The sequence below is a fragment of the Ceratosolen solmsi genome, unplaced genomic scaffold (genome assembly GCF_000503995.2).
Source record: "Ceratosolen solmsi marchali unplaced genomic scaffold, CerSol_1.0 scaffold56, whole genome shotgun sequence".
NCBI lineage: Eukaryota > Metazoa > Arthropoda > Insecta > Hymenoptera > Agaonidae > Ceratosolen > Ceratosolen solmsi.
In genome coordinates this window covers 735,621-747,593 of record NW_011948425.1, presented here as the reverse complement: position 1 = coordinate 747,593, position 11,973 = coordinate 735,621, and the positions used below count along the sequence as shown (strand labels likewise).

Below are 11,973 nucleotides of genomic sequence, written 5' to 3'. Positions count from 1 at the left end.
TTATTATCGTATTACTAAATAAGTTATTGAGTACGATTAAGAATATATATATTAGTAATAGAAATATTTATATAAAAGACTAAATATACAATGGAGAAATATTAAATTATTCTAAATAATGATTTAAAACTCAAAACAATTATAAAATATATGCTATTTTAAATACTAAGAATTAAATACAAATTTTAAATCAATTACAGATGAAATATCGTAATGTATTTAATGAAATTTCTTCTACTTTAAATTACAAAACTATAACATAAATATTTTTATAATTATGATTTTTTTATTGCTTTAAGATTTAAAAATTGTCAAATAAATATAATGAATTTATAAATCCAGAAATTGCATGCATAAATTATAGCTTTTCTCTTTAATCAATACAGTAATAATAATAATAAATACTTCAACTCATCAATGGTCTCGAATAATCAGCGTCTTATTTTTCTTTACTGCTACGATTGATACTACGATTTTACAACAAATGATGTTTATGTACGCTATATATATATATATATATATATATATATATATATATAAATTATAATTGAATATACCGACACTCCTTGAGACCACAAAATTTAAAGCGTTAATGTATTTACTGCTATTATCACAATTAGTCAACTCACACAATCGTTGATAATGTTTATTATGAGAATCGTCGAGGCCGAATCTCCATCACGCGAAAAATTTTTAATTCGCATTGTCGAATAAATGATTTGTTTAGCCGTCCGTCGATGGGGCGGATTGTCCGAAGGATCGAGTCTCGGGGTAATAAAAGCCTCTTAATCCTACCGCTGATTAATGCTCGCAAAACGAATATTAAAGGACGTGCCTTATCGGCTACATGTTCAGGACGTGTAAAATGATTTTCGAGCGAATACTCATGTATCTTCCCTCATTTAATTCGTAATTTTCATTTTTTTCTCGTAAGTGCTCTATTGCGCGTTTTATTTTTTGTTCTTGAAAGATTAGCGATAAGAGAATGAATAAACATTTTAATGATAAAAATGAAAGTTGACTTATTGTATCGATTACTTCCCAAAAAATGTTCTACCCACCTTCCCAAAATTATCTCAAACGACTCGATATAATTGCATATAAAATGCTTTTATTATCATTATAAATATTATTAAGATCGCCATTAACGTTATAACGATTAATAGAAAAGCTCAAATGAAAAAATACTAATATTGTATTTACCGATAAAAGTTATGGGACATCCTTAATTTAGTTGCTTTTTACGTCTTATCTTTTCTTCGCTCTAACTATAATTTGCGTTCTTGAAGTAGGTGTTCTCTCGAGGACAATATTTCGAGGAAAATGAGTAACGAGCATAGCTGCCAGTAAGGCAATAATCGATATACCTGATAGATATCGACATGTAGATTATTATATACAATTTGCTTGCTCGTGAAATATTAAGAGACAAATAGAGAAATGCCGATTTATCGATAACTGCGCTTAACTAATAATTAATCAACAATTAATTTTGCTTTATATATTGTTTGTGACTCGAGTTAAAAAATAAACATGTCACTGTATTTAGTTTATATTAATGTAATGGTAATTATTAGCAACGTGTTTATAATATTAAAATAATATTGCATTTTATCCTAGTACATCTGGTCGTTAAGTTTTCGAATGTGAAATTAAATCTTCTGTCCGCTCTTCGACTAGATAAAGGGCAGTGAGTTTCTTCTATAAAAGCACAAAAAAATAAAGCAAAAGAGTTTGTCGCAAGGCCAGCTTGATTGACATTGACAAAACCTACTTGTTACCGAGTCCTCTAATAGTCTCTTCCAAGTGTATGAGAAACCGGTATATGCTTTTTAGATGCATCGCAAAGCCATAATTGTTGCATTTTTATTGTCTATATATATATATATATATAAAGGAATGAAAAGAAAGGAAAGTTGTAGCTACAAAGAGGAAGAAAAAGAGACCAGAGATAAGATAAAAAGAAATAGTCAAAGACTATTAATAGTTTTTCCTTATATATTTTTCTCCCCAATGTATGCGTTATATTAATTAATGGTGAATTAAATGAATTCGATTTTTAGTTGAAATATCATCTTTATAAGCTTATTTTTAGTCCTATAATATTTCTAATGAATTAATACGAATTGCTAGAATTTTATCATAAATAAATTGTTATAACAATACAAGTACAAGATTTTATTGAAAATGACGATTTCGTTATTACTTTATTTACATTAATATTGTCAAGGTTTGCTTCAATAAGATAAAGATAAAATTTACATTGTTAATTACTCTATTAAATAAAGAGCTAAGTTTCAAGCAATATTTTGTATTTCTTTCAAAAAGTTTTGACTACTTATGATATGATGAAATTATTTTTAAATCACTTTAATATGTGATTGGGTATGTTGTGATTGTAATAAAAGTGCCAAGTATTTGATACCGTAAAAACATAATTTTTTATATTTAAATATCAATTAATATTTATTTTAATATTTATTTTTATATTTAAATGAAAAATACATTGATAATTGATTATAGAGTTGAAATACATAGGAAAATCAAATAATGAGGTCTGTATATAAATAGATTTTAGTTTTCAATGTTTGTGCATTAAACTTTTAGAATAATTTAAGGCTACTTTTTAATAACAACTAGTTAGTCATATTAAGATTCCGAACAAATAAATCTACATTATTTTGTTAATAATCATTATTAACGCGTATGAAATAAATAATAGTAATAGTACTCACTGAACATGTGAAAATGTATAAGCCAAAACAAAACAAAAAAAGAATATAAAATAAAATAACATAAGAATAATAGTATATTTATAATTTCTTATAAACAATAAGCAACAAACTTATTATTAAAGAAATTATTAAACAAATAAAAAAGGAAGAGACGCTTTAAAAGGGGAGTATTATATTAATTGAAAACACGATGATTATTTTTTAAGATTTATTATAATATTAGAATCACATTTGGATATATTTAAAATGTAGTTCTGTGAATTTTGTTATTAATAGAATCAATTTCCAATTATCTTTTTTCCTAATTATTTAGGTATCATTATTGTAAAAGAGGTAAATAAATATATTTTTTAAAAACAAGCGAAACAATGTACCGTTAAAAGTATAATCAACACATTTTTATATTTAATTTATAGTATTTTAAAATTTTTTAAAAATATTCTTATTATATTATATATAATATTATACATAAGTAGTTTAAGTGTAAAAATAAAAAATAATAGAATGAATGCAGTAAAAGTGTTCTCGTTTATACACATGTATTATGTAATAATATATACATATAATTATTAATTAATGTGTTTTAACTAACTAACATTATTTAGATGCAATTTAAGTATATTTTTCAATATATTATCACGTTGAAACTGAGTTATTTTGAAAAACAGTATAAAAAAATAACAATATGTACATGTTAATATTGCGTTTCGGTGGCTTCCACATTGGATCGGCTAAAACGTATGAAATTTAATGAAAATATTCTTAAGGGAGAATAATGCAAATTATTATAAGTTTTTTTATAACAAAAGAATCTGCTTTCAGAACAATCATTACACTATTTATAAAGTTTATAAATTTTTCAAGTTCACTATAAAAAAAAATTACCTTTTTAATTGATTGCGCACGTGACTTAGTTGTATATTCGTTTTCACGCTTCGATTAATACTTATAATAAATAATTAAACACATTTGCATGGGTAAGTTGATTTGTGCAATGAATGAAGCCGAATAAACTTACATGCTTTCTTGAGTTTCACCAATTTTGCCTAACAATTTATTTAAATAAAGCTCGTATTCAATAAACAATATATACGTAATGCAATTTACATAAAATGACTGTTTTAATATATTTTGGCGCGGATATTCTGACAAAAAAAATGAGCAACTTTACGAACGAGATAAAAAATTTATTCCTTTATTATTCTTGTTTCATATTCGAAGAATCAAGCATTTCTACTTCAGAACTTAATTCGCTAGTTGAAAATTCTTCGGTTTTTGCCGAATTTTCACCCCAACCTGAAAATAAGTTTACTCTCAATTTATCAATTTGCTGATCTTGAGCTTCAGCAGATGCTACATTATCAGTTGATTGGTCTGTTTTCCTTTGAGACTCGGAGAATTGATACTTTGGCGTTTCTAGTGGAGCATCTATTAAATCGATATAGAATTTCAATATAGATCAATATAGATTTTAAGATAGTTTAGTACCTATAAATGGATGACATTCATTAATAAGTTGTTCCATAACAAATCCTAGTAAAGTAGTTGTGAAGGTATCGTCTCGTCGAAGACCTAAAGCTCTATGACATGCATCTACTGCTTCTTGAGTATTACCCATCATCGCATGAATAAAGCCAATTGCTGAATACGTTGCTGGATTCAGTGGATTTAAAACCAATGCCTATCATAAGTATGAATATATAAGCGTATGATAAAAAAAAAACAAAACAATATGTATATATATATATATATATATATATATATATATATTTAATTTTAAAAACAGATTAATATAATTTTATGTTGTTTATCTTACTTGCTGATGGTAATCTAATGCTTCTTCATATTTTTTCATTTTTCTACAAGTATGTCCTAAATTATTTAATAACGATTCCCATTTATTTGGAAGAATAACATCTTTCAGTCCAGTTTGAATTTTTTTCATGGCTTCTTTAAATTGCTTTTCCGCATTTTTAAAGCTTAAATATTAAAATTTAAAGTGTTTGATTATACAATGATTTTTGCTAAATAACAAACCAACTCACTCTAAATTATAAAAAGATATGACAGCAGTTTCATGAATAACAAATGGATCGTCTGGTGCGATACTTTGGGCTTGTTGAAAAAATTTATCAGCTAGTTTCAAGTTATTGGTTAAGCCGCACTCGAGGCCAATGTACAGTAAAGGCAAGTGGCAACCCTTCATTAATTGCGAGGCTTTGAAATAAGCAGCCATTGCTTGATCGTGTTCATTTTCAACAGCAAAGGAATGGCCGTAGGCTAGCCATGCAGGGCCAAATAGACGATCTAAAGAGGTAGCTTTGGCCAAATACCTTCTAGCTGGATCGCTTTTTCCTTAATTTTACAAATTTTTAATTACCAATTACAATATTTTTCTTATGTTGCGCTACCTACCTATACTGTAATAATAACAACCGACAGCAAACCATGATAAAGCTAAATCTGGATATAAATCTACTAATTTATGAGCTAAATAAAACAAAGCTGAAATACATAAATTGTCGGTTTAAATATATTGTTTTATGTACGGCGATTTAGATTCTCAAAGACTATGTAAAATCAATCGAATACCATTTGTTTTTCTTAGCTCAACAAGGCATGCTATGTGCACTGGTAAACAGCCACTATGATAAGGATCGTTTTTTAATATACTGAAATGTAAATGAAAATAATATAAATGATTTATAAAATTTAATTTTAACTAAGTTCAAAAAATTGTCAGTAACTACAAACTTTTCTGTTAGCGAGAAACACTGATGATAATCACAATTATAGTACAATCTTTCCGCTTCTGCAACTTGTATATCTAAATTATGTCTTAAACGATCTTTAACGAGTGCTCCACAAGATACAAGTAAATTGTATTCCGCTGGTGCTTGATACTTTTTCAATTTACTTTCATAAAGTAATTTTAATAATTCAGTATCGGCCTCTTTACATTGTTCAGAAAATGGCAATGAATCTAATAAATCTCTTTCTAAAAATTCATAAGATTGAATATTTTAAAATTAAATAGCTTTTTTGTGATAGATATGAAAATCAATAGATATTAATTACCTTCGGTAGAGGATAGCATTTGATTTTGCACAAGGGCTTCAAATGCTTGATATGAATAAACATCGCAATGAAGCGATTGTTTGTAGCATTCGGTCGCTACCGCACGATTATCCATTGCTTCGTAAACTTTTCCTTTAACAAATAAAATAGCACTTTGCACCTAAAAATATGTCTATTTATGAAATCAATGAAAAATCGATATTAAAAATATTTGACAACACTTGCGTCAAATAAATGTGTGTTTGTGCATAGATGTATAATAACTTTATAAAACAATTATTGTAACATAAATATTTATGTAATTTGAGCAGGCGTATGTATATTAATTTATTTTCTGAGAAAATTGTAATTAAAAAAATTATACTAACATTTTTTGGAGCATCGTCTATTATAATAGAATGATCGTCGAAACTAGTTTCCGACTGATTGATATTTGTTAACGTTTCAAATTCATTAATGACTTGAACAGCTTCTGTAAGTTCTTTAGCCTCGAGCAGACAACGAACGACCAAGTAATGGCACATAACGTTCTTCTAATAAACCAATACATATAAAAGAAAAAAAAACAATTTAATATTACAATGTACTTTAATTATAAAAGCATTTTTTATATAAAAAACCTTTTCGAGTCCACGACTTCTTATTAAATGAGCTGCTCGATGATACTGCTTCATTAAATACATGCATTGTGCTAAAACGCAGACATCCTTTAAGTTTTCATTACTTAGTGAAAGTACTTTATCTGCCCAAAACAATGCGGCATTGTATAAATGCTGTAATTACAAATAATCGAGTACTTAGTTTAAAGGGGGGGGGGGAAGAAAAATGCTATTATGAAATGTTATTTACCAAATCAATGTAACTTTTTACCAACTTTCTATAAACTTCTAGATCGATATTTTTATTTTCTAAAATACTGCTCATTCTTTCGCAATCAGGATTTATTTCTTGCTTGGACATTGTATGATTATAAATTATTTAAATTTAAATGTTGTAGGTTAGATGACAGTGTCTCATTCTGAATTTTTCATATCCTTTTCATTTAAATTTAAACGTTATAATATAATGCACATGTAACATAAGATTTTGAATGCACTAATCAAGCAATTTTATTTACATAAATATTTTTAACCTTTTAAAAGAATATGTATAAACTAAAAAAGATATATCACGAACTACGTTTCCAAACGTTAAAAATATTATGCATACAAATAACTTATAAATAAATATACAATTTTACATCACACACTTTCATCTCTGTGCACTATATTATCATTGTATCAATGTCAAGAAAAAGTGTCTTCATAAGCGGCAAACGAATGCCGGCTATTTTATAAATATATTTTGTTATGTTATTGAAATGAATTGTGTCCAATATGAGAATGGAAAATTGATAGGAATGATTGAAGTGAATGATATTGGAATTGAGGATTAAGTGAAAAGCTAATGTCTTAAGAGAAATTTTAAAATTATAATTAAATTTTTTTATGTCAAACGGCTCGTTTGTATTTACACACCCGCTCACTCGCTCTCGGGCACATACGCATGCATAAACACACGCACACGCGCGCCCGCACACAAGAATTATGCATCCAGTGTAGTTGACTATGCATCCAAATTAAGATTGACATTTATTTATTTTTTTTGTTTTGTTTTACACATTGCTTACGAATCAAATTTTTATTCTACTTCTTCTCTTAGTTTTTATATTACATTAAATAATTAAATAAATAATCTTAATTTTACATCAAACTCCCCTCATTCAATGTGTAAAGGAAATTTTGACCTTGATAAGCGTGTCAGTTTAATGAGTCTCAATATTATCGAGTACGCGTTGGACGACCAGTAATTTTGTCAAAATAAACTTACCTTAAGTCACACGGATGATTTGAACTTATTCTTATTGTTCGAATAGCATATATTATCGTTCAATAATTATGCAAATATATTGCATTGACTTGGATTAATTTTCAAAGTGAAATAAATAAGAATAACGGATATTCTCATCTGTGGGGAAAGTGTTATATTTCGCTCTCTTTATTTCATTCTCAAATTAAAGTTTGAGACTTCCAGTAGAATAATCATTCGAAAATTTAAAAATATTATTATTCATTTTTCCGCAAGAGTGACGTAACTAAATTAGGAGGTATAAAAATAGAATTTATATTATATTTATAAAAAAAACATCTGTCAACTCGATAGAATTAAAGTAGTTTATCATTTATTAATTGAATTTGTAATTATTCATTATTTTATCCTCTTGCATAGTTTTTGGAAAGTAATTGATGTCATTTGCTATATTTTAAGTTTCCTTAAAGTATGTCATTGGTATTTTTTATGCGTAGACGCGCGTTTGTGTATATATATATATATATATATATAGAATTATATATTTAAATAAATAGTAAGTAAACTGTAATGGAAGTTTTTTAAAAAAAAGTATTAATAAAATTTACATTAAATCAATGATTTTAATTTTTCGTTCCGTTTATACATTAACATTTAGCAGAAATATACAAAAAAATACGTAACTTAAGGGAATAATACGTATTCTATATTGTGCCTAATTAAAAATTTCAGAGTTTAAAAAATTAGTTAAATATTGAATAGCATCGCATTTAAAATAAAAATGTAATAATTTTATTGATATAGATGGTAAGATTACTTTTTTTACATATGAAATATAAATATTTTTCGCTTCCTAAATATTAATATGGAATAATGTTAAAAATTATTGAATAAAAAGGACAATAATTGAGAAGAAGTAAAGGAAGGAATAAAAGAGACCAAAATAATTACTAATTAAAACTTTTAATACAAGTTTTCCTTCTTAAATTAAAAAATTACAAATTAAAATACAAATTGTATGCTTTTCATATGTCGATTTCAATGCTTATTGAAAAGGAATTTTTAATGAAATTTATAATAACAGTTTAGTAATCTATATTTTAGAAAGAATTATCTTAAAATTTTAAAAATTTGAGGTTGACACATTCGATTCATCGATTTATTTGATAATTAATTTATTTGTTTAATTAATTTATTACCTTGTAAAAATATAAAATCAGCTATTTAAATTTACAAATAATTAATAATATATTCATAATAAAAATTAATGCTTACAACTTATCCATACGTGAAAATGAAATTTATTGTATAAATGTTAATATTATTTATATATTCTTTTTTTTTAACATTAGAAATAACTTTTATTTTATCATTGTCATTAATATTATGATATCATTGATAGTGTTACCAATAAATTAAAAAAGTATGTGAAGTAAGTTTTCCGAATAATTTAGAATAAATAATACACTCAATATTTCAATCAATCGAAAATATTTATAATTTATATTTCTCATTCTCCTAATTTTGCTTAAAACTTTTTTTTTCTTTTCTTCTTCTTTTTTTTAATTAATTTTCATTGTTTATTTGGATGGATATATGACGTTTAGTAAACATTAAAATCAAAATATAAATAATTCATTACCGAAATAATACTTAAGTTGAACAGTTGTTATAATTTGCAAAATGCTGTAAAACGAGATTATAAAATATAGTACAATTATTTATAGTTACATTCAACTTCAATATTATTTTAATAACTAATTACATTTATTACACATTACTTTAACAAAATTATTATTATACTGATTAGAATCAAAAACCCATTTGTTTATAAAATAAAATAAATATTTTTTTAATAGCAAAATAATGGATTTTTTAAATTAATGACAAACCAATATAAAAAATGTATAAAAATAATCAGATTAAATATTATTTCAAATACTAGGCTGGACTTGAGTATTGTGCAGATTTAATGATAAATCCAATTTCATCCAAATAATTGAAATGATATTTAATTTGAATAACTTGTCGAATGAAAACGACTACATTAAAAGTAACCATCAATGCCATTGTTTAACAGAAACAAAAGGAGATAAAACAATGTTACAATATACAATAGTAATGATTGTAAAAACTATGATAACATTTTACTAAATTGAAAATTTGTTTAATAAATGCTTTCTTTCAAACATAAAAATGTACAACTTCCAGCTCTCTTCCCTCTTCATCGTTCTCAGTATTGTTTTTAAAAAATTTTTCTAAGATGCTTCACCTTTTTTCGTAATCAACTTTGTAATTGAATTATTGATTTTAATAATTGAATATCTCTTACACATCAGTCAGTATAAATTCAAGTGAGACTTGACATTTCAAAATTAAACTATTGATATAATTCAACTTGCGATAGATTTCAACACCAACGTATACGCATGGCAACTGCACACCTATTTGCATTACTTTCACAACGAATTATCAATTCCTCATGTATGCTGGTGTGAAATAAAATCTTTGCATTTAATGATTGAATATTGAATTCTCCGTTTATTCAATGGTATTTCTAATGGTCTCTTGATCGGGGAACAGATGGCCAAACAATGAAACTGTAAATATCGCCGTGAGGCCGAACAATCCAACCGTCGTAGTGACAGTGAATAGTTGGGCATAATAGTATCTGAAGTACCAGGCAAGACCTAAAATAAGGGTTACGACACTGACCAGAAGTCTACTGAGGTCCCATTCGGTTTGTACAGTGCCAAGACCCGCACCAACCGGTAGATTTTGAAAAGGCAGGGGATTAATGTATAAACGCGAGGAACTATCTAAGGAGTTTGAAGCGACTGGAACTGGACGTGGCTGATGAATTAGACAATGAACTACGCAGTTGTTAAAAAATCCACACTGCTCTAAAGTGGCATTATCGGGTTGAAGGATTTGGCCCTTGAAGACTAAGCGAACTAATTTTCTGGATTCGAGCTCCAACTGAAAATGTCTCCTAGAATTTTCAAAAATTGAATAGGCATTAGATATTATGCGAGCGTATCTTACGAATATGTAAGAGAGTAATAATTGAAGCGCAAGAAAGTAATTTGCCTCCCTATAATCATTGACATTTCTGAGTCATAATATAGGGCATTGTGTTTGAAAGGTAAAAGTAAGTCACCTTTTAAAATCTCCAAGTATTTCTTTAAGACTTCCAGTAACAAGTTTTTGGTCGTCGTTAATAAATTTCAGCTTTATGCAGATCTTGTCTTGGATGGCTTCTGGCAATGTAGGCTCGCTTTGCTCTGGCTCCGAAGAAGTCGTTTCAGTCTCTAACGAAGCCTTTTCGGCTTTATCGTTCTTTTCCAATAATCTTTCGTCGTTATTAAACGAGTCCATGGCCTGTATGAGAGCCTCTTCGTTCGTCGCAGCTGGCGTTTCGTTAGATTCGATTGGAAGTTGACTGGTGGCTAAGGAATTAACGGTGCATTAATCGATAATAACACGATAAGGTCGTCCTCGCTAATGGGCATGCATAATGTTACGGTACCAGGCAGGGGTGACTCTGGACAATTAGCCTCTATTTCGCTACTGCTGCTCGAATTTGACTGCCTAGAGTCATTCTCAGCGCTGTCGCTATTGCGTTGCTGTTGAGCCAAAGCCAATGCCTGTTGATTAGCACGCAATGCAGCGATACGTGTTCGAGTACGGTGCTGCAAAATCAGTACTGTGCGAATTAACGGTTGATCGGCAATGTTTGTTGAGCACCATGCAATCCATCCGACTAGCAAGACTCCCACAACAATGAAGAAGTCTAGGACTTCGTCTCCCACACCCTGTATCAACGTCATGTTTCTCTCGTTGTGTTAAACAAACACCTGGTGTTATTAAAAAACAAATAAGCAGAATAGAAAATGTAATTTATTATTGAGAGCCGTGTGAAAAACAGATGATCGATGAATGCTGAATTTTCAACGACTATTAGAATCACCTGAGTTGATCGTAAATTCCAAATGGACGTGCTATAAAGCAACGCTATCTCCGTCACAAATGATGAAAATAATAATTATTGAAAAACATTTGGTCGAAAAACGTCGTTTCTTGACAGCTGACTCGTTTTTACAAACTAACAAAATGCCTTCCGCGAATTCCTTTATGGCCTTGTATTTTACCGATTAGTGATTATGTACGGATGGTGGATACGAGATTTTCGACAGTCAACACTGTCGAGCACTAGGGATTTTTTCCGCTATCTACACGACATACGTACTTCTTACGCTCTTACGTTATGCGAGTGCGCGAGGCAGGTATAGGTATGGCGATGTACTCGTGG

At 28.0% G+C, this 11,973-nt stretch overlaps 2 protein-coding genes across 2 annotated transcripts; both read right to left on the bottom strand.

The window, feature by feature from the left end:
• Window positions 1–3,738: 3,738 nt before the first annotated feature.
• On the bottom strand, window positions 3,739–6,886 carry Cdc16 (cell division cycle protein 16). Its single transcript, XM_011500267.1, has 11 exons — window positions 6,663–6,886; window positions 6,434–6,586; window positions 6,182–6,346; window positions 5,814–5,973; window positions 5,490–5,733; window positions 5,328–5,407; window positions 5,151–5,240; window positions 4,781–5,090; window positions 4,552–4,714; window positions 4,224–4,416; window positions 3,739–4,163 (listed from the first exon to the last, which is right to left on the bottom strand). The coding sequence occupies exons 1-11, from the start codon at window positions 6,771–6,773 to the stop codon at window positions 3,934–3,936; spliced, it is 1,899 nt and encodes a 632-aa protein (XP_011498569.1). The 5' UTR covers window positions 6,774–6,886; the 3' UTR covers window positions 3,739–3,933.
• Window positions 6,887–9,812: 2,926 nt separating this feature from the next.
• On the bottom strand, window positions 9,813–11,945 carry LOC105362776 (transmembrane and ubiquitin-like domain-containing protein 1). The gene is made up of 4 exons (XM_011500266.1): window positions 11,631–11,945; window positions 11,191–11,513; window positions 10,822–11,110; window positions 9,813–10,653 (listed from the first exon to the last, which is right to left on the bottom strand). The coding sequence occupies exons 2-4, from the start codon at window positions 11,489–11,491 to the stop codon at window positions 10,203–10,205; spliced, it is 1,041 nt and encodes a 346-aa protein (XP_011498568.1). The 5' UTR covers window positions 11,492–11,513; window positions 11,631–11,945; the 3' UTR covers window positions 9,813–10,202.
• Between the last annotated feature and the right edge of the window lie 28 nt (window positions 11,946–11,973).